We start from the raw sequence: 23,806 nt of genomic DNA, 5'->3' as shown, positions 1-23,806 counted from the left end.
GTTCATGTTCTTCACATTACAATCTCTGGTAAACACACATTATATCAAATAAAATCAAAGTTTATTTGTCACATGCACAGGATAAAGAAAGTGTAATCTTTACAGTGAAATGGTTACGTGCATAGTGGATTCTTTTTTTGTTTAGACATGTAGTTGGCTATCTTAACAATGAACCATAATCCCAATTTGTAACGTTACTACCATGCATGAATCTGCTGGTAGCTAAAGCTATCAAGCTAGGTTCAATGTTAGCTAGCTAGCTAACATTAGGCTATAACTAGCAATGCAAATGGCAAACTGAGATGCGTGTATGATCTGTGTAGTAATGTTATTCGTAACGTTAGCAAGCCAGCCAGCTAACGTTAGTAGCTGACAGTTCGCTTTAACTTGCAATAACTACCTTCTTATGAAATTCTAAACATATAATATCTGAAAATGTAACTAGACTCTTACCCATATACATGGATGAACGCTTCTCCTGCTCTCATGGATGCCATTGTTGCCCTTAGTTTGAAGACATAATCCGGAGACAGGTATTTTATACAACAGCCTTCTAACTTATCTTTTTGACTCCCTCGGTCAACTTTGTCCGTGACTACACGCCGTTTCTTCCCAATAACTGTCATCAGAAGACTCTACAATGTCTGGTTCAAATAAGTGTTTTTACCTAAATCAGGAATTTCCTCATCGTTTGATACATTTTCAGCATGGTACGAGCATGGCATGGTCGTCCTACAGAAAGTAGTCCATCACAACTTCTTCCCACTGATCTTGAATTTGTTGATAGCGCCTGTTAAATTCAGAGCAGCAACATTAAGAGCAGTAGCAACACTTTTGCAGTTCTTCATGATATCTTTCAAAAAAGCTGAGGAAGAAAAGATTATTGACGCATACTGAGCAGCTCATGTTATAGACAGAAGCGAGCTACATGGCAGACCAATCCGAACTCATGTCCATTATCTCAGCAATCATGTCTAGCTGGAAGGTTCCTGTCGTTTTCTGTGTCTAAACCAATTAGGCTTGTAATTTTAAACATTTTATTAGTATTTACAGGTGGCATACACATTTGTTATTAAGGCACATGAAAGTTCACATGTTCCAGAAGGCATTTCTGCCCAAGAACACTTAATTTTCTGTTTAAATGCCTCTCCTGTGAAGTAGTGACATGCAACATATGCCTTGCATCCTGAAACAGGTCACAATTACTATCAGATCACCAAATGGGCACATTTATATGCCTACATTTGCGGGCAGGCTAGGTAACCTATAGGCCAACTTCTATGGCTAATCAGGTGCACGTCGTTAATCAACATTGACAGGAGCGCTCCAAACAAAAAGACAATGACTAAATTGACAACTTGTAAATGGAATGAAATAAACCAAAACCTGTTTTTCACAAGCATAGGTTGTGCGCTCTGCAAATGTGTTTACTCTGACTGAGAAAGGTAAAATAATGGAATAATATATTGAATACATAAACAGAAATGACCATAACCAAACAAATATTGTAGATTATGAATTAGCGGTAAATGGTGATATATGTAATGGGGAATTGATAGACACTCACAATCAAACGCAAACCATTCACGCGAAGTTATGAAACATTGAATGTGCACACAATGACGGGAGAGAGCGCATTCTGGAGAGAGCTGTACATTTTAGCCACCCTCCCCTTCTTGGACTGTGCCATCCCCACAGCCTCTGCAATAGATTTGTTCACTGAGATGGGCATGAATAAGAAAGGAGTCTCGTGCCATTTAAAAAAAATTATATATATACAGTGGGGAGAAGAAGTATTTGATACACTGACAATTTTGCAGGTTTTCCTACTTACAAAGCATGTAGAGGTCTGTACTTTTTATCATAGGTACACTTCAACTGTGAGAGACGGAATCTAAAACAAAAATCCAGAAAATCACATTGTATGATTTTTAAGTAATTAATTTGCATTTTATTGCATGACATAAGTATTTGATCACCTACCAACCAGTAAGAATTTCGGCTCTCACAGACCTGTTAGTTTTTCTTTAAGAAGCCCTCCTGTTCTCCACTCATTACCTGTATTAACTGCACCTGTTTGAACTCGTTACCTGTATAAAAGACAACTGTCCACACACTCAATCAAACAGACTCCAACCTCTCCACAATGGCCAAGACCAGAGAGCTGTGTAAGGACATCAGGGATAACATTGTAGACCTGCACAAGGCTGGGATGGGCTACAGGACAATAGGCAAGAGCTTGGTGAGAAGGCAACAACTGTTGGCGCAATTATTAGAAAATGGAAGAAGTTCAAGATGACGGTCAATCACCCTCGGTCTGGGGCTCCATGCAAGATCTCACCTCGTGGGGCATCAATGATCATGAGGAAGGTGAGGGATCAGCCCAGAACTACACGGCAGGACCTGGTCAATGACCTGAAGAGAGCTGGGACCACAGTCTCAAAGAAAACCATTAGTAACACACTACGCCGTCATGGATTAAAATCCAGCAGCGCACGCAAGGTCCCCCTGCTCAAGCCAGCGCATGTCCAGGCCCGTCTGAAGTTTGCCAATGACCATCTGGATGATCCAGAGGAGGAATGGGAGAAGGTCATGTGGTCTGATGAGACAAAAATTGAGCTTTTTGGTGTAAACTCCACTCGCTGTGTTTGGAGGAAAAAGAAGGATGAGTACAACCCCAAGAACACCATCCCAACCGTGAAGCATGGAGGTGGAAACATAATTCTTTGGGGATGCTTTTCTGCAAAGGGTACAGGACGACTGCACCGTATTGAGGGGAGGATGGATGGGGCCATGTATCGCGAGATCTTGGCCATCAACCTCCTTCCCTCAGTAAGAGCATTGAAGATGGGTTGTGGCTGGGTCTTCCAGCATGACAACGACCCAAAACACACAGCCAGGGCAACTAAGGAGTGGCTCCGTAAGAAGCATCTCAAGGTCCTGGAGTGGCCTAGCCAGTCTCCAGACCTGAACCCAATAGAAAATCTTTGGAGGGAGCTGAAAGTCCGTATTGCCCAGCGACAGCCCCGAGACCTGAAGGATCTGGAGAAGGTCTGTATGGAGGAGTGGGCCAAAATCCCTGCTGCAGTGTGTGCAAACCTGGTCAAGAACTACAGGAAACGTATGATCTCTGTAATTGCAAACAAAGGTTGTTTCTGTACCAAATATTAAGTTCTGCTTTTCTGATGTATCAAATACTTATGTCATGCAATAAAATGCAAATTAATTACTTAAAAATCATACAATGAGATTTTCTGGATTTTTGTTTTAGATTCCGTCTCTCACAGTTGATGTGTACCTATGATAAAAATGACAGACCTCTACATGCTTTGTAAGTAGGAAAACCTGCAAAATCGGCAGTGTATCAAATACTTGTTCTCCCCACTGTATGTACAGTACCAGTCAAAAGTTTGGACACACCTACTCATTCAAGGGTTTTTCTTTAATTTACTATTTTCTATGAAATAACACACATGGAATCATGTAGTAACCAAAAAAGTGTTAAACAAGTCAAAATATATTTTAGATTTTAGATTCTTCAAAGTAGCCACCCTTTACCTTGATGATTGCTTTGCACTCTTGGCATTCTCTCAACCATCTTCACCTGGAATGCTTTTCCAACAGTCTTGAAGGATTTCCCACAAATGCTGAGCACTTGTTGGCTGCTTTTCCTTCACTCTGCGGGCCAACTCATCCCAAACCATCTCAATTGGGTTGAGGTCGAATGATTGTGGAGGCCAGGTCATCTGATGCAGCACTCCATCACTCTCCTTGGTCAAATAGACCTTACACAGCATGGAGGTGTGTTGGGTCATTGACCTGTTGAAAAACAAATGATAGTCCCACTAAGCGCAAACCAGATGGGATGGCGTATCGCTGCAGAAGTGTGCCTTGAATTCTAATAAATCACAGACAGTGTCACCAGCAAAGCACCATCACACCACCACCTCTATTCTTCACGGTGGGAACCACACATGCAGTGATCATTCTTTCATCTACTCTGCGTCTCACAAAGACACGGCGGTTGGAACCAAAAATATCAGACCAAAGGACAGATTTCATCCGGTCCATTGTCCATTGCTCGTGTTTCTTTCCCCAAGCAAGTCTCCTTCTTATTGGTGTCCTTTAGTAGTGGTTTCTTTGCAGCAATTCAACCATGAAGGCCTGATTTCACGGTCTCCTCTGAACAGTTGCTGTTGATGTCTGTTACTTGAACTCTGAAGCATTTATTTGGGCTGCAATTTCTGAGGCTGGTAACTCTAATGAACTTATCCTCTGCATCAGAGGTAACCCTGCGTCTTCCTTTCCTGTGGCAGTCCTCATGAGCCAGTTTCATCATAGCGCTTGATGGTTTTTGCGTCTGAACTTGAAGAAACTTTCAAAGTTATTGACATTTTCCGTATTGACTGACCTTAATGTCTTGAAGTAATGATGGACTGTCGTTTCTCTTTGCTTTTTTGAGCTGTTCTTGCCATAATATGCACTTGGTCTTTTACCAAATAGGACTGTCTTCCACCCCTACCTTGTCACAACACAACTTATAGGTTCAAATGCATTAAGAAGAAAAGAAATTCCCAAAATGAACTTTTAAGAAGGCACACCTGTTAATTGAAATGCATTCCAGTTGACTACCTCATGAAGCTGGTTGACAGAATGCCAAGAGTGTGCAAAGTTGGCATCAAGGCTAGCTAGCTAACGTTATCTGGCTGGCTCGCTAACTAACATTACGTCATGCGTTGGGATTCATTGTTTACCTCGATAGCGATCTAGCTACGTTTCTTAACAAAAGGCTGTCCTTAGTGTGCCAGAGCGCAGAATAACTGATGAATTTTGAATATGTCCGGTGTCGGTAAACGTTGGCAACAAAGCGTAATTCAATTGTTGCCAGCAGCACAAGTTAGTCATCAACGCTCTGGATAACATGAAAAGAGCCTAACCAGCTCTGCTAGGGTGAGTAAAATGGTCAGGGTGGGGTGTTCTCTCATTATGTGTCTGGAAGTAGCTAGCCAATGTTAGCCAGTTAGCTTGGGTGCTTGACTGTCGTTGTGAGGGCAGAGCTTTCGGATCGATCCTACTTATTAGCCAGAGCGTCCAGTGTGCGCTCTGAATGCAAAAACACTCTGCATTTACGAACGGACAATCTGACAGGATAGTTGCAGTCACCAATGCTCTGGATAACATAACAGCCTAACCAGCTCTGCTAGGGCGAGTAATGTTCAGTGAGCTGTTCTCTCTCTTGATGTCTGGAAGTGGCTGGTAAGTTAGTACAGAATGCTCGGCTCAACCCTTAAAGAGATGGGTGGGGCTAAGGCTTTAGAGAGTGTGAACAATGCTGAATGGGTGTAGACAAAGAAGGGCTCTCCAGTAGTAGTATTAAAACATTGAAAGACGGTTTTCTCAAAAGTGAGTTATCAACTTTCAAATGTAGTGTATGATATACCATTTTGTAGCTCTGAGTGTCTACTTTTATCCAATGTAAAAAAAATAAACAGATTCAAATGTTGATACATAAGACCGAATCCAGGTGGTGAGTCACATATGTGGACACCCCTTCAAATGAGTGGATTCGGCTATTTTAGCCACATCCGTTGCTGACAGGTGTATAAAATCGAGGACACAGCCATGCAATCGCCATAGACAAACAGGCAGTAGAATGGCCTTACTGAAGAGCTCAATGACTTTCAATGTGGCACCGTCATAGGATGCCACCTTTCCAACAAGTCAGTTCGTCAAATTTCTGCCCTGCTAGAGCTGCCCCGGTCAACTATAAGTGCTGATGTTGTGAAGTGAAAACGTTTAGGGGCAACAACGGCTCAGCCGTGAAGTGGTAGGCCACACAAACTCACAGAAAGAGACCGCTAAAATGCATAGCGCGTAAAAATCGTCTGTCCTCGATAAGGCTGGGCGGTATACTGTTTTTTGCGATATACCGTGAACAAGTTCGGGTTTTTACTTTACCTTCTATAACGGTATTTGAATGTTTGGTTTGTTAAATGTGATACGCAGTGTGTAACATCCATTTTTATAGTTTACTTCACTACTTGAGTCATCTCTCGCCACTCTCTCTCTCTCCATGCCGCTTTCCACACAGACCTAGTCCCGGCTCCTGTCACTCAAAGCACTTTCTACTTACAAAGCATGTAGAGGTCTGTCATTTTTATCATAGGTACACTTCAACTGTGAGAGATGGAATCTAAAACAAAAATCCAGAAAATCACATTGTATGATTTTTAAGTAATTAATTTGCATTTTATTGCATGACATAAGTATTTGATACATCAGAAAAGCAGAACTTAACATTTGGTACAGAAACCTTTGTTTGCAATTACAGAGATCATACGTTTCCTGTAGTTCTTGACCAGGTTTGCACACACTGCAGCAGGGATTTTGGCCCACTCCTCCATACAGACCTTCTCCAGATCCTTCAGGTTTCGGGGCTGTCGCTGGGCAATACGGACTTTCAGCTCCCTCCAAAGATTAAGTAAGTAGCCTACGCGCGAGTGAGCATTTGGCTGCCAGACAAAGAAAAAGTTGAAAACTAATAGAACATGAGAGCAATAGCTACTGGTTTCAAAGGCATATGGAAGTCTTTATTAAATAATTGGCTCCACGGATATTGGTCGGATTTTGCTTAGGCTATTTTGAAGCAAGGTAAAACATGCCTTATAATATGTAGTAAAACGTTGAGGTTTCAAACAATTAAATAGCTGTATGTTTTTAAAATGCATACCGTCTCCAGCTCATTGCAAAGTGGGGTGTGACGCGATGATGAAGCCTGCCTTCCGTTGTCAATGCATTTGAATGGCGAATGGGAAGCAAGCTTCAACTACCAGTTGAGAAATACAAATAGTAGCTCTTTTTAATCATGGTCAAAACTTTTGCATTTAGAATTGTTGCGCAATGATTGGCCTTATAGAAGTGCTGTCTGACAGATTTTACAATCAAAGGCTCAGTATCAGTATGCTGTGCGTTTGTGATAAATAAGATGCATAACGAATATACACATGCGCCAATTTAATTCCACTAAATTATACAAGTTAACCCGTAGACCGATACGCATAACCAGTCAAATGTATTTTCATCAATGAATAAGCTAAAAAAGCTTTTATTACCGGCTAGCAGAAACCCTGAGGCCAGGTTCTTTGATTAAATGGACTTCCTTGTTCATGACTAATGCATCATACGTAGCTTTTCCAGTGGCAATAAAGGATGTGCTTTATTGTGAGGTTTTTTGAATGTTAAGTATTTCAAAGTCTTGATTGTGGTTAGGCTATCTGTTAGAATAAGATAACATCTTCTGTGTCAATCATCAAGTTAGTGCCTTCAAAAAGTATTCATAACCCACTTATTCCACATTTTGTTGTTACAGCCTGAATAAAAAATTTATTGAATCGTTTTTTTCTCACCCATCTACACACAATAGCCAATAATAACAGTAAATGTTTGCAAATTTATTGAAAAATGGAATGCAGGAATATTACATATGTATTTACACTACCTGAGTCAATACATTTTAAAATACGTATATTTAACGTTTTGTACATGTTTTTATAAAAATAAATCCCCCTTTTTTCCTCCTCAATTTTGTGATATCCAATTGGTAATTACATTCTTGTCCCATCGCTGCAACTCCCGTACAGACCCGGGAGAGGTGAAGGTCGAGAGCCATGCGTCCTCCGAAACACGACCCTGCCAATCTGCACTGCTTCTTGACACACTTCTCGCTTAACCCAGAAGCCAGCCACACCAATGTGTCAGAGGCAACACCATACAACTGGCGACCAAAGTCAGCATGCATGCGCCCGGCCCGCCATAAGGAGTCTCTAGAGCGCGATGGGTCAAGGACATCCCGGCCGGCCAAACCTTCCCCTAACCCGGACGACGCTGGGCTAATTGTGCAACCGCCAAATGGGTCTCCCTGTTTCAACACAGCCTGGGATCGTACCCGGGTCTGTAGTGACGCCTCTAGCACTGCGATGCAGTGCCTTAGACCACTGCGTCACTTGGGAGGCTGATTCTAATTAATCCAACACAACATCACTGAGTACCACTTCATATTTTCAAGCATGGTGGTGGCTCATGTTATGGGAATGCTTGTCATCGTCAAGGACTAGGGAGGTTTTTTTAAGGACAAAAAGAAACTGAATAGAGCTAAGCACAGGCAAAATCCTAGAGGAAAACCTGGTTCAGTCTGCTTCCAACAGACTCTGGGAGACAAATTCACCTTTCAGCAGGACAATAACCTAACACACAAGGCCAAATCTACACTGGAGTTGCTTACCAAGACAGTGAATGTTCCTGAGTGGCCTAGTTACAGTTTTGTTTTAAATCGACTTCAATCTCTGGCAAGACTTGAAAATGGCTGTCTAGCAATGATCAACAACCAACATGACAGAGCATTTAGAATTTTTAAAATAATAATTGTGCAAATATTGTACAATCCATGTGCGCAAAGCTCTTAGGTCGTGTCTACACTTGCCACCTACATGCAAGTGTAGGCTGTAACAACAAAATGCTGAAAAAGTCAAGGGGTGTGATTACTTTCTGTAGGCACTATCTGTCTGAGTAGTGTTCTGTTTCAACAGCAGTGTATCATCCACCCGACGACTAGAGATAAGACTAGACTTGTTAAAAAAATAACACAGGCTTGTTTAAACTCTTGTGTTGTAACAAGGTAAACTGGGTATTAGTGATTTAAATGTGATGTTGTGTAGAGCAGTCTTCTTTCTACTACTCTAGGCTGTTTCAATTGTCTTTACTGGATCTTTGCAGAGTGCTCAACTCTGCTCTCTAGACCTCTTGTAGTAGATTGTGCCAATGAGAAACCCGTCTCAGCAAGGTTTAAGTAAAGCTTTTGAGCTCGGCAGCCATCTTAATGGCAGTGTGTGGATTAAACAGGATAAAAGTAGCTTACAACATTGGAGTGGCTGAATTCCTAAGATGTGTTAGCTTCTTTAAGTGATAGCTATGGGCTTAGGAAGTGAACTGTTGTAGATGGTAAGGGGAGTTTTTGCCTTTACAAACTGGGGTGGTTTTGACCGTGTAACTGCTAGTGATGATACGAGTATTGCGATACTCGTTAGTATCGTTGCAAGGAAACAAAGCGGATTTAACTTCTTTAGGAAACGAACATCATTATGTTGTCATCCAGAGTCACATTATCCAAGGTATAGACTACTATCTTACTTACAACAGGTTTTTAAAGGACTGAAGAGTTAGGTCTGCGTCGTGTTTTCATTTTTGCCATGGAAAAATATTGAATTACTGATATGGTCACAGCCCTAGTAATTGCTGAAATTCCATCACGCGAGTAAGGATCTTCAGTGACTAGGCTAACGATGATGTAATCCTTCCACAGGTGGCGTCGTTGAGGAAGGTTGGAGCACACGGACAAAATGGTGACCATTCCTGAGTACTATGAGGGGAAGAATGTGCTGATCACAGGAGCCACAGGCTTTATGGGAAAAGTCTTGCTGGAGAAGCTGATGCGGTCCTGCCCTGGAGTCAAGGCTGTGTACGTCCTTGTACGGCACAAAGCAGGCCACGCTCCCCTGGCCCGCATCGCAGACATGATCAACTGCAAGGTGAGAAGAGCTGGAGAAGGGGAAAGGTCTAATGGGGGAGCCAAAGAGGAATGTTCATGGGGGGTAGCCAAAACTCTGTAGGCTGTGTGGGGTGATGCGTCGTAAGTTCTTGACTGCTTGTTACGGAGACTTCGTAGTTCCACAGCCCACACTCCATACGGTCTTTACAATTGGGCCATGGCAGACCACGATGTAGGCCAGCCTAAGTATTACTAATGGGATTGCTTTCTTGGAGTGCTTTCGAACCAAAACGCTTCCCTCCACCTACACAATGATTTCATTAAAATAACCTTATAGGCTCATTTTAGCTTATTGGCTGTGAAAGTGGAATGAAGGAGTATTACAACTCTAGTACAACTGTATTTGTTTTTCAGCTTTTTGACAGGTTACGAGATGAGCAGCCAGACTTTGCTGAGAAGATAGTGGCTGTGAACAGTGACCTCACCCTGCCAGAACTGGACCTGAGCAAAGTGGACCAGGAAACGCTTGCTGACTGCATCAACATAGTCTTCCACTGTGCTGCAACCATCCGATTCAATGAGCCTCTAAAGTGAGCCGTTGTTTCTCTCCTGATACTGATACTGCTCCCCAGAACGTTGTTTCACTTCTGCTCCCAGAACCTTGCTGGACGGTGCTGCATTTTCAGATTTATCTACAGTGATCTTGGCTCTTCTCTCACACTTGCTTCTCCTGCAGAGAAATTACTCTCACAGTTTTACTAACCCTCCGGACGTACCTATCTATTGCTTAGGTTTATTTTTTTAAATACATTTTTTTTTTAAATATATATACAGTGGGGAGAACAAGTATTTGATACACTGCCGATTTTGCAGGTTTTCCTACTTACAAAGCATGTAGAGGTCTGTCATTTTTATCATAGGTACACTTCAACTGTGAGAGACGGAATCTAAAACAAAAATCCAGAAAATCACATTGTATGATTTTTAAGTAATTAATTTGCATTTTATTGCATGACATAAGTATTTGATCACCTACCAACCAGTAAGAATTTCGGCTCTCACAGACCTGTTAGTTTTTCTTTAAGAAGCCCTCCTGTTCTCCACTCATTACCTGTATTAACTGCACCTGTTTGAACTCGTTACCTGTATAAAAGACACCTGTCCACACACTCAATCAAACAGACTCCAACCTCTCCACAATGGCCAAGACCAGAGAGCTGTGTAAGGACATCAGGGATAAATTGTAGACCTGTACAAGGCTGGGATGGGCTACAGGACAATAGCCAAGCAGCTTGGTGAGAAGGCAACAACTGTTGGCACAATTATTAGAAAATGGAAGAAGTTCAAGATGACGGTCAATCACCCTCGGTCTGGGGCTCCATGCAAGATCTCACCTCGTGGGGCATCAATGATCATGAGGAATGTGAGGGATCAGCCCAGAACTACACGGCAGGACCTGGTCAATGACCTGAAGAGAGCTGGGACCACAGTCTCAAAGAAAACCATTAGTAACACACTACGCCGTCATGGATTAAAATCCTGCAGCGCACGCAAGGTCCCCCTGCTCAAGCCAGCGCATGTCCAGGCCCGTCTGAAGTTTGCCAATGACCATCTGGATGATCCAGAGGAGGAATGGGAGAAGGTCATGTGGTCTGATGAGACTAAAATAGAGCTTTTTGCTCTAAACTCCACTCGCCGTGTTTGGAGGAATAGAAGGATGAGTACAACCCCAAGAACACCATCCCAACCGTGAAGCATGGAGGTGGAAACATCATTCTTTGGGGATGCTTTTCTGCAAAGGGGACAGGACGACTGCACCGTATTGAAGGGAGGATGGATGGGGCCATGTATCGCGAGATCTTGACCAACAACCTCCTTCCCTCAGTAAGAGCATTGAAGATGGGTCGTGGCTGGGTCTTCCAGCATGACAACGACCCGAAACACACAGCCAGGGCAACTAAGGAGTGGCTCCGTAAGAAGCATCTCAAGGTCCTGGAGTGGCCTAGCCAGTCTCCAGACCTGAACCCAATAGAAAATCTTTGGAGGGAGCCGAAAGTCCGTATTGCCCAGCGACAGCCCCGAAACCTGAAGGATCTGGAGAAGGTCTGTATGGAGGAGTGGGCCAAAATCCCTGCTGCAGTGTGTGCAAACCTGGTCAAGAACTACAGGAAACGTATGATCTCTGTAATTGCAAACTAAGGTTTCTGTACCAAATATTCAGTTCTGCTTTTCTGATGTATCAAATACTTATGTCATGCAATAAAATGCAAATTAATTAATTAAAAATCATACAATGTGATTTTCTGGATTTTTGTTTGTCCTTCTCTCACAGTTGAAGTGTACCTATGATACAAATGACAGACCTCTACATGCTTTGTAAGTAGGAAAACCTGCAAAATTGTCAGTGTATCAAATACTTGTTCTCCCCACTGTATATATATATACAGTGGGGAGAACAAGTATTTGATACACTGCCGATTTTGCAGGTTTTCCTACTTACAAAGCATGTAGAGGTCTGTCATTTTTATCATAGGTACACTTCAACTGTGAGAGACGGAATCTAAAACAAAAATCCAGAAAATCACATTGTATGATTTTTAAGTAATTAATTTGCATTTTATTGCATGACATAAGTATTTGATCACCTACCAACCAGTAAGAATTCCGGCTCTCACAGACCTGTTAGTTTTTCTTTAAGAAGCCCTCCTGTTCTCCACTCATTACCTGTATTAACTGCACCTGTTTGAACTCGTTACCTGTATAAAAGACACCTGTCCACACACTCAATCAAACAGACTCCAACCTCTCCACAATGGCCAAGACCAGAGAGCTGTGTAAGGACATCAGGGATAAATTGTAGACCTGTACAAGGCTGGGATGGGCTACAGGACAATAGCCAAGCAGCTTGGTGAGAAGGCAACAACTGTTGGCACAATTATTAGAAAATGGAAGAAGTTCAAGATGACGGTCAATCACCCTCGGTCTGGGGCTCCATGCAAGATCTCACCTCGTGGGGCATCAATGATCATGAGGAATGTGAGGGATCAGCCCAGAACTACACGGCAGGACCTGGTCAATGACCTGAAGAGAGCTGGGACCACAGTCTCAAAGAAAACCATTAGTAACACACTACGCCGTCATGGATTAAAATCCTGCAGCGCACGCAAGGTCCCCCTGCTCAAGCCAGCGCATGTCCAGGCCCGTCTGAAGTTTGCCAATGACCATCTGGATGATCCAGAGGAGGAATGGGAGAAGGTCATGTGGTCTGATGAGACAAAAATAGAGCTTTTTGCTCTAAACTCCACTCGCCGTGTTTGGAGGAATAGAAGGATGAGTACAACCCCAAGAACACCATCCCAACCGTGAAGCATGGAGGTGGAAACATCATTCTTTGGGGATGCTTTTCTGCAAAGGGGACAGGACGACTGCACCGTATTGAGGGGAGGATGGATGGGGCCATGTATCGCGAAATCTTGGCCAACAACCTCCTTCCCTCAGTAAGAGCATTGAAGATGGGTCGTGGCTGGGTCTTCCAGCATGACAACGACCCGAAACACACAGCCAGGGCAACTAAGGAGTGGCTCCGTAAGAAGCATCTCAAGGTCCTGGAGTGGCCTAGCCAGTCTCCAGAACTGAACCCAATAGAAAATCTTTGGAGGGAGCCGAAAGTCCGTATTGCCCAGCGACAGCCCCGAAACCTGAAGGATCTGGAGAAGGTCTGTATGGAGGAGTGGGCCAAAATCCCTGCTGCAGTGTGTGCAAACCTGGTCAAGAACTACAGGAAACGTATGATCTCTGTAATTGCAAACTAAGGTTTCTGTACCAAATATTCAGTTCTGCTTTTCTGATGTATCAAATACTTATGTCATGCAATAAAATGCAAATTAATTACTTAAAAATCATACAATGTGATTTTCTGGATTTTTGTTTTAGATTCCGTCTCTCACAGTTGAAGTGTACCTATGATAAAGATTACAGACCTCTACATGCTTTGTAAGTAGGAAAACCTGCAAAATTGTCAGTGTATCAAATACTTGTTCTCCCCACTGTATATATATATATATATACAGTTGAAGTCGGAAGTTTACATACACTTAGGTTGGAGACATTAACTTGTTTTTCAACCACTCCACAAATTTCTTGTTAACAAACTATAGTTTTGTCAAGTCGGTTAGGACATCTACTTTGTGCATGACACAATACATTTTTCCAACAATTGTTTACAGACAGATTATTTAACTTATAATTCACTATCACAATTCCATTGGGTCAGAAGTTTACATACACTAGGTTGACTGTGCCTTTAAACAGCTTGAAAAATTCCAGAAAATGATGTCATGGCTTTAGAAGCTTCTGATAGGCTAATTAACATAATTTGAGTCAATTGGAGGTTTACCTGTGGATGTATTTCAAGGCCTACCTTCAAACTCAGTGCCTCTGTGCTAGACATCATGGGAAAATCAAAAGAAATCAGCCATGACCTCAGAAAAAAATGTAGACCTCCACAAGTCTGGTTCATCCTTGGGAGCAGTTTCCAAACGCCTGAAGGTACCACGTTCATCTGTACAAACAATAGTACGCAAGTATAAACACCATGGGACCACGCAGCTGTCATACCGCTCAGGAAGGAGACGTGTTCTGTCTCCTAGAGATGAACGTACTTTGGTGTGAAAGGTGCAAATCAATCCCAGAACAACAGCAAAGGACCTTGTGAAGATGCTGGAGGAAACGGGTACAAAAGTATCAATATCCACGGTAAAACGAGTCCTATATCGACATAACCTGAAAGGCCACTCAGCAAAGAAGAAGCCACTGCTCCAAAGCCACCATAAAAAAGTCAGACTACAGTTTGCAACTGCACATGGGGACAAAGATCATACTTTTTGGAGAAATGTCCTCTGGTCTGATGAAACAAAAATAGAACTGTTTGGCCCTAATGACCATCGTCATGTTTGAAAGAAAAAGGGGGAGGCTTGCAAGCCGAAGAACACCATCCCAACCGTGAAGAACGGGGATGGCGTCATGATGTTGTGGGGGTGCTTTGCTGCAGGAGGGACTGGTGCACTTCACAAAATAGATGGAATCATGCGCAAGGAAAATTATGTGGATATATTGAAGCAACATCTCAAGACATCAGTCAGGAAGTTAAAGCTTGGTTGCAAATCGGTCTTCCAAATGGACAATGACCCCAAGCATATTTCTAAAGTTGTGGCAAAATGGTTTAAGGACAAAGTCAAGGTATTGGAGTGGCCATCACAAAGCTCTGACCTCAATCCTATAGAAAATGTGTGGGCAGAACTGAAAAAGCGTGTGCGAGCAAGGAGGCCTACAAACCTGACTAAGTTACACCAGCTCTGTCAGGAGAAATGGGCCAGAATTCACCCAACTTATTGTGGGAAGCTTGTGGAAGGCTACCCGAAACGTTTGACCCATGTTAAACAATTCAAAGGCAATGCTACCAAATACTAATTAAGTGTATGTAAACTTCTGACCCACTGGGGATGTGATGAAAGAAATAAAAGCTGAAATAAATCATTCTCTTTACTATTATTCTGACATTTCACAATCTTAAAATAAAGTGGTAATCCTAATTTAAATGGAAGAAGTTTGGAACCACCAAAACCCTTCCTAGAGCTGGCCGCCCGGCCAAACTGAGCAATTGTGGGAGAAGGGCATTGGTCAGGGAGGTGACCAAGAACCCGATGGTCACTCTGACAGAGCTCCTGAGTTCCTCTGTGGAGATGGGAAACGCTTCCAGAAGGACAACCATCTCTGCAGCACTCCACCAATCAGGCCTTTATGGTAGAGTGGCCAGACGGAATCCACTCCTCAGCAAAAGGCACATGACAGCCCGTTTGGAGTTTGCCAAAAGGCACCAAAAGACTCAGACCAGGGAAAACAAGATTCTCTGGTATGATGAACCGAACATTGAACTCTTTGGCCTGAATGCCAAGTGTCACATCTGGAGGAAACCTGGCACCATCCCTACAGTGCAGCATGGTGGTGGCATCATCATGCTGTGGGGATGTTTTTCAGCGAAAGGGACAGGGAGACTTGTCAGGATCGAGGGACAGATGAACGGAGCAAAGTACAGAGATCCTTGATGAAAACCTGCTCCGGAGCACTCAGGACCTCAGACTGGGGTGAAGGTTCACCTTCCAACAGGACAACGACACTAAGCACACAGCCAAGACAACACAGGAATGGCTTCGGGACAAGTCTCTGAATGTCTGAGTGGCCCAGCCAGAGCCCGAACTTCAAATCAAACTTTATTTGTCACATGCACCGAATACAACAAGTTTAGACTTTACCGTGAAATGCTTACTTACAAGCCCTTAACCAACAGTGCAGTTCAAGAAGAGTTAAGAATATATTTACCAAGTAGACTAAAATAAAAAGTAATAATAACAAGTAACACAATAAGAATAACAATAATGAGGCTATATACGGGGGCACCGGTACAGAGTCAGTGTGCGGGGACTTGAACCCAATCTAACATCTCTGGAGAGACCTGAAAAAGCAGTGCAGCAACAGTCCCCATCCAACCTGACAGAGCTTGAGAGGATCTGCAGAGAAGAATGGGAGAATCTCCCCAAATACAGGTATGCCAAGCTTGTAGCATCATACTCAAGAAGACTCAAGGCTGTAATCGCTGCCAAAGGTGCTTCAACAAAGTACTGAGTAAAGGCTCTGAATACTTATGTAAATGTCATATTTCAGTTTATTTGCTAACATTTCTACAAAACTGTTTTTGCTTTGTCATTATGGGGTATTGTGTGTAGATTGATGAAGGGAAACAACTATTTAATCACTTTTGGAATAAGGCTGTAACATAGCAAAATGTGGAATAAGTCAAGGGATCTGAATACTTTCTGAATGCACACTATATATTATGGCAAGTACACCTCAAATAAGCGAAGAGAAATGACTGTCCATCATTACTTTAAGACATGAAGGTCAGTCAATACGGAAAATGTCAAGAACTTTTAAAGTTTATTCAAGTGCAGTCGCAAAAACCATCAACCGCTATGATAAAACTGGCTCATGAGGAACGCCACAGGAAAGGAAGACCGAGAGTTACCTCTGCTGCAGAGGATAAGTTAATTGGAGTTAACTGCACCTCAGATTGCAGCCCAAATAAATGCTTCACAGAGTTCAAGTAACAGACACATCTCAACATCAGCTGTTCAGAGGAGACTGCGTGAATCAGGCCTTCATGGTTGCAAAGAAACCTCTACTAAAGGACACCAATAATAAGAAGAGACTTGCTTGGGCCAAGAAACACGAGCAATGGACATTAGACTGGTGGAAATCTGTCCTTTCGTCTGATGAGTCCAAATTTGAGATTTTTGGTTCCAACCGCTGTGTCTTTGTGAGACGCAGATTAGGTGAACAGATGATCTCCCCATGTGGGGTTCCCACCGTGAAGCATGGAGGAGGAGGTGTGGGGATGCTTTGCTGGTGCCATTGTCAGTGATTTATTTAGAATTCAAGGCACACTTAACCAGCAAGGCTACCACAGCATTCTGCAGCTATACGCCATCCCATCTGGTTTGCACTTAGTGGGACTGTCATTTGTATTTCAACAGGACAATGACCCAACACACACCTCCAGACTGTGTAAGGGCTATATGACCAAGAAGGAGAGTGATGAGTGCTGCATCAGATGACCTGGCCTCCGCAGTCACCCGACCTCAACCCAATTGAGATGGTTTGGGATGAGTTGGACCGCAGAGTGAAGGAAAAGCAGCCAACAAGGGATCAGCATATGTGGGAACCATCAAGACTGTTGGAAAAGCATTCCAGGTGAAGCTGGTTGAGAGAATGCCAAGAGTTTGCAAACCTGTCAAGGCAAAGGGTGGCTACTTTGAAGGATCTCAAATATAAAATATATTTTGATTTGTTTCACACTTTTTTGGTTACTACATGATTGGGGTGGCAGGTAGCCTAGTGGTTAGAGCATTGGGCCAGTAACCGAAAGGTTGCTGGATCGAATCCCAGAGCTGAACAAGACACTGTTCCCCGGTAGGCTGTCATTGTAAATAAGAATTTGTTCTTAACTGACTTGCCTAGTTAAATAAAGGTTAAATAAAATACAAAAATAAAAATGTCATAGTTATTTTATAGTTTTGATGTCTTCACTATTATTCTACAATGTAGAAAATAGTCAAATTAAAGAAACATAGTCAAATTAAAGAAACAGTCAAAAGTGTGTCAACTTTTGGCTGTGTATATATTAGTAGCATTTCTGTAATGATGTTTTGTGACATTTTCTTTGTTCTCCTTCTTTCAGAGATGCTATGCTACTGAATGTTCTAGCCACCCAGAAGATGGTGGCTCTTGCCCACAAAATGAAGCACTTGGAGGTGTTCCTCCACGTGTCCACAGCCTACGCCAACTGTGACCGGACACTCATTGAGGAAGTGGTTTACCCACCTCCTGTTGACTACAAGAAGCTCATCGACAGCCTAGAGTGAGTAAAGTTCTTTGCCGATTGTTAGAAACGGAAGCCAAGAGATTATAGTAATTTACAGCTTGGCATGTTTGACTGAGATGAAATGGAAATCATAGATAAGTAGATGCTTTGCATCCTGTGGATTAGTTAGTAGTGGCTAATGAATAAGCTTGGTAGCTATCACTTGAGGGTCTATCAATATCTCACTGCATGGACTGAAACTGTGCCAAATCAGGGACGGCCTCTGATTTAAACTTCATGGAGTTTGGTTACTGATTGAGTGGCACTCACTCATTTGTGGTAGGGCAATTGGAACTGTTAAATGACATTTGCTTTACTCTAAATGTTAGGTGGGGCCTCTGACTGCTCTTGCAGGTGGTGCAACAGGACACACATGCACAACACGGTCACCAGTTGTGTGAAAGTCACTGTTCTGTTCATGTAGGAATGTTTCCATCCCTAAGTATTACAGTAGGCATTTGCTAATTTCTTCAGAGACATACATGTATGTGTGTGGGGAAAGGGAATTTCGGAGACTTATTTGGTTTGTGGTCTTGGGAATATATATTTTGTATTTGAGCAATATGGCAGATAATGGACCTTTTTATTGTGGCTCTGTCTTCAATGTGTTTTCATGTTGGTTAGATGGATGGATGAGAAGCTGGTCTCAGCGATGACCCCAGGGCTGATTGGAAAAAGGCCCAACACGTACACCTACACCAAGGCCATGGCTGAGTACCTGGTCCAGCAGGAGTGTGGAAACCTCAACGTGGCTATAATCAGGCCTTCTATAGTAGGGGCCAGTTGGAAAGAACCGTTCCCAGTGAGTCTTCACATGTACTGAGCCAGCTGTCTTCTAAGCGGTAGCTATACTGTAGCTGACCATGGTCAATTCTGTATACTGTTCATAACATGGTTTTTCACTCTTAGGGCTGGATTGATAATTTCAATGGACCTAGTGGAATATTCATTGCAGTAAGTACCTTAAAAATATGTTCTCAATATATATATATATATATTTTTTTTTTCACCTTTATTTAACCAGGTAGGCTAGTTGAGAACAAGTTCTCATTTACAACTGCGACCTGGCCAAGATTAAGCAAAGCAGTTCGACACACAACAACACAGAGTTACATATGGAATAAACAAACATACAGTCAATAATACAGTAGAAAAAGTCTATATACAGTGTGTGCAAATGAGGTAGGATAAGGGAGGTAAGGCAATAAATAGGCCATGGTGGTGAAGTAATTACAATATAGCAATTAAACACTGGAATGGTAGATGTGCAGAAGATTAATGTGCAAGTAGAGATACTGGGGTGCAATATGTAAAACGCTCAGATCGCAATAATGCGATCATGACCATTTCAAAGGTGTGGCTGCTGATTTATAACCTGAGAAACCACATTCCCATCACCTGGTAATGAACCTAGCACCTCTCTGCCCTGTATAGGCAGGAAAGGGGATCCTGCGCACCATGAGAGCATCCAACAACGCAGTGGCTGACCTGGTGCCTGTGGACGTGGTCATCAATACCACACTGGCTGCTGCCTGGTACTCAGGCTCCCAGAGACACACCAGGTCAGTCTCACACACACTGCAGCTGTCATCTGTAGAGCTGAATGAATAATGTGATTGTGAAATGCAAATATTATTTCAGGTTTCTATGGCAGACATTCTATTTTGTTTCCCTTTATCCCCGCAGGCCTAAGAGCATATTGGTGTACAATTGCACGACAGGCAGCATCAACCCGTTCCACTGGGGTGAAGTTGGTATGAAACGCTCCTCATATCTTATCCAAATACACTCTGACTGGATTTGTTCTCGGATGCTCCAACAAAGCAGAATGATAAATAATGATTATCAGTCATACTCTTTGAGGGCCCACTCTTATCACTGTAGTGAATGTGAGAAGGTTTTGGTTTACTCACACCCTCATTGGAGTGTTAGTCACCTCCCTGTAAATGACCTCTCCTGGATTTGTGTACAGTGTACAGTTTAGTCATTTAGCACACACTCTTATCCAGAGCGACTTACAGTAAATAGTGAGTGCGTACATTTTCATATACTGGTCCCGCATAGTAATCGAACCCACAACCCTGGCGTTTCAAGCGCCATGTTCTACCAACTGAGCCACATGGGATCCTGTGTACATAGTCTCTGAATGCTAGCCATCTGAGAAAGATCAACATTGTGGCAGGCTTAAAGGCAATAGGTAAACTATATAACATGACTGGTATTCTTGAATAAAAATGAAAAACTGTTCCAGTCTTAGTACAATATTTGTTTAGTGCATTAAAGATGGGTGACATTTTCATAGTGGCAGTTGTATAGTTCCCTTTAAGCTGTTAACCTGTTGGGTTTGTTGTAAATGTCAATATATTTGTTACTCATTTACCATAGATTTTTTATGCTTTTAAAATATTTCTGGTGACATCACTTTGTTGTTAACATTGCATTTCTGCATTCATTAGGCTTACTGTGAAGTCTATATTTGCTCCGTTGTTTTGTAATACCCCTAGTCTCCTTCAATAACTTGTACTGTTAAAAATAATAATTGTTAAAAGCACTTCAAAGGTATTTTGTCTAAACCAAACATCTGTTGCCGCTTGCTGCTTAACTCTTTCTTTCCACTTTGGAGAAATGAGTGGTTGTGCCAACATTACCCCTGTTGAACCCCCTACCTTTTGTCTCTTAGAGTACCATGTTATATCCACTTTCAAGAGGAACCCCCTCGAGCAGGCCTTCAGACGGCCCAATGTAAATCTCACAACCAATCACCTTATCAATCAGTACTGGATCGCTGTAAGCCACAATGCACCAGCCTTCCTTTATGATCTCTGCCTCAGGATGACAGGAAAAGAGCCCAGGTAAATGAAACCCCGCTCGGTCACACTCCATCTCCCTCTGCATTCTCGCTCAGTGTAGCCCAATGTACTGAACCTGTTCCAGCGATGTCATGCTTCTGTCCAATGTCTTGGGGGGGTAAGGGTGCATAAGCCATCCACATACCTTTTTAGAGCTGGGTTCTGCACTCTTAGCCCTCAGTTACCTCAACGTGTCCTGGCATTGAATTTCCTTCCTCCTGTGATGTCGTATTCTCTCTGCAGAGTACTGTATAAACATGACCTTCAAGACCAACCCCTTAGAGCAGGCTTTCAGGTGCCCAAATGTTAACCTGCGGTCCAATCTCTTTACCAATCAGTACTGGACCACAGTGAGTCACACTATTCCGGCCCTGCTGTATGACGGGTATCTCAGGGCCACGGGTCAGAATCCCCGGTAAGGTCTACTACAGTGCCCTCTTAACCCCTCTCTCCCCTCCACCACTGGGTGCTGGTCGTGTGGCATGGTTGGTGGGGTGGAAGCAACGCCCGAACGTTTGCTCAACTTTGTCATCGGACTTGGCTGGCTGCTGACAGGCTACCGTGTCATCATGACAAGCATGGGTTCCTGTCTAAAGCATGCATCAGGAACGTTTTATTTTTGTAATTTATTTTTGTCACAGTTTTTGTTTGACCCTTTTTGCCTGGTACTGCATTTGTGATTTTTTATTCAGTTGAACCATATGGCTCTGCTCAGATGTGGAATTTATCCAGTCGCTTTTGCTTTGTGGAATTAACCCCCCACCCCTTTTGTTGTGACCTTTTTGTTTTTCTGAGCCGTGCCATTAAGTCTTTTGAAGTAACCTGGGAGTGATCTGCTCATCCTCGTCCTCCTCCACTCTCCAAGCTTATCTCTAAAATTGAGAGGCACCAGGGAACTAGTTTTGATTAATACCAGGTACCAAACACCTGTCCTTTATTCATTGGCCCATCAACACTTCTATTCTTGGTAGCCCTATTCCTGGGCTTAATGAAGCACATTGTGGGACAAATGTAATGCGCTGGCAGTAATTTACGATCTCACAAGCCAATGGAAACACTGTACATTTATCAGTGTGTCATTGGATAGACTTACTCACAATCCCCACCTATTGTTTCATTTAGCACCAAGGCCATGGTTCAGTCTAACCAAGTGTTTGGTACCTGACGCTTACAGTATTGATCCCCACAAGTTGATCGTAAACCAGAAACATTTCAGCAATGACAAACATTTGGTAACACTTCTCAATTAGAAAATGATTTGTCTGTCTGAAATTCATTTGGTTTAGTATACAACACATTCTAAGGGTGATGTTACCTTACTGGAAAAGGTAATACGTCAAGGTTTTACTTTTTAAATGGTTCACCATGTATGTTGTCACCTTCCTCTTTGTTCACAATGTATCATGGAGGGACTCTGAGCTCTGACTACAAGCATGTTTGCTTTTGATGCAATTTGGCATGGCCATGAATCCTCTGAAGCAAGTTTGTTCATGGTACTTTACACTTCAATTAGTAGATGCTTTCTTAATGACGACAATGTAATTAGTGCAATCAAGTTAAGCTTCTGTCAGTCAGACATGCTCAGATACCTTCCAGGATTGGACAAGCCCTCCATTCTTACTGTTCTGTGTTTAACATGTGTCAAGCCAACAATACTCATCCCAATTGAGACTGGTAGGCATTAGTTGAAATTTGCCTATAATACTAGTATGCTTAGACTCTTATCAGTAATATATTATAGATTGTGCTGGATTCATGCCGTTCTTTATTTAAAGATGCACTATGCAGAAATCGCTCCGCCATTACCTGGTTGCTAACAATAGTTTGCCTAATTTCAGTTTGTAACAAAACAAGCAAGTTGCCTCAATCAACTGATCCATAGCCTATTGGTTACGAAATGCATGCTCGGAGAAGCACAGAGCAAAGTTATATTTCTAAGATAGCTGCTGGGAAGGTGTAAATAAAACTAGGCTGCATTACACACTAAATAGCCTATAGGCGCAAATGATATTGCGCACCCAGTGGAGAATCAGAGATGAGGGGCGGCATCGGGCACACATCGATATAGCCTCAAACTACCAATTCTAAAACACTGAGAAATGTTGAAATTTCATAACTTACATGACCCTCCCCTGGACGAGATTATTATTTTAAAAAATACTAAATCCTCCCCTTGACTGAAATTGAAACTAACTCCAGCTAACTGTTAAACAGACAATGGCCGAAATGGAACAAGGGATAAATTACTTATTGATCTTTTTGTACAAGGAAAAGGTGACATTGAGCCAATTTGTACAAATCGATAACAGAATAAAACTGAAGGGTATGTCATTGCTTCAGATTTTCAAACATCTGACCCCTGAACACTTTCACAGCTTTAAAGCTGCAATATGTATCTTTTTGGGCAATCTGACCAAATTCACATAGACATTTGGGTTATAGATCTGTCATTTTCATTGAAAGCAAGTCTAAGAAGCTTTAGTTCTGTTCTATGTGCACTATTTCTATCATTCCTGTGTTTAAGTTAAATTTTTGAACCTTACTTTCGGTTTTGTACACCAGCTTCAAACAGCTGAAAATACAATATTTTGGTTTATGGAAAATATATTTCACAGTGGTTTAGATGGTACAATGATTCTCTACACTATACACTGCAATGGATATTCCAACCCTGAGCCCCAGTCTGCTCTGCTCTTACTGATCAAAAACCTTTTTGTGTACTGCTTAACCAATGGCTGTGCTGTGTAGGGCTACGGTGGCAGTTCAGGAGGAGAGTCAAAAGTTACTTCCGAAAATCATTTATGATTAAGCCTAGCCTATGTTCTACTCAGTTTGTGAAGGAGAGCGTGAAGATGAGAAGGGGGACCGGAGGTCAAATTTGATAGCTTGCTACTACTATAATTGATTTGATGTAAAACTATGTTTATTGCCCATTAA

At 42.4% G+C, this 23,806-nt stretch overlaps 1 protein-coding gene across 2 annotated transcripts in view; it reads left to right on the top strand.

Moving 5' to 3' along the window:
• far1 (fatty acyl CoA reductase 1) overlaps window positions 1-23,806 on the top strand; it is a 57,037-nt gene that overhangs the window by 17,189 nt on the left and 16,042 nt on the right. Inside the window, exons 2-10 of one of the 2 annotated variants that reach the window (XM_071416261.1) lie at window positions 6,352-6,481; window positions 9,359-9,584; window positions 9,959-10,134; window positions 17,838-18,017; window positions 18,645-18,822; window positions 18,930-18,974; window positions 19,455-19,582; window positions 19,707-19,774; window positions 20,701-20,872. In XM_071416261.1, the coding sequence (XP_071272362.1) occupies window positions 9,396-9,584; window positions 9,959-10,134; window positions 17,838-18,017; window positions 18,645-18,822; window positions 18,930-18,974; window positions 19,455-19,582; window positions 19,707-19,774; window positions 20,701-20,872 (1,136 nt within the window). In that variant the 5' untranslated portion in view covers window positions 6,352-6,481; window positions 9,359-9,395. The remainder of the gene's footprint in view (window positions 1-6,351; window positions 6,482-9,358; window positions 9,585-9,958; window positions 10,135-17,837; window positions 18,018-18,644; window positions 18,823-18,929; window positions 18,975-19,454; window positions 19,583-19,706; window positions 19,775-20,700; window positions 20,873-23,806) is intronic. The other variant, XM_071416260.1, reaches the window with a different exon arrangement.

Source organism: Salvelinus alpinus, chromosome 9, assembly GCF_045679555.1.
Source record: "Salvelinus alpinus chromosome 9, SLU_Salpinus.1, whole genome shotgun sequence".
Lineage (NCBI taxonomy): Eukaryota > Metazoa > Chordata > Actinopteri > Salmoniformes > Salmonidae > Salvelinus > Salvelinus alpinus.
The sequence above is the reverse complement of the archived record's forward strand: the minus strand, read 5'-3'. Positions and strand labels throughout refer to the sequence as shown.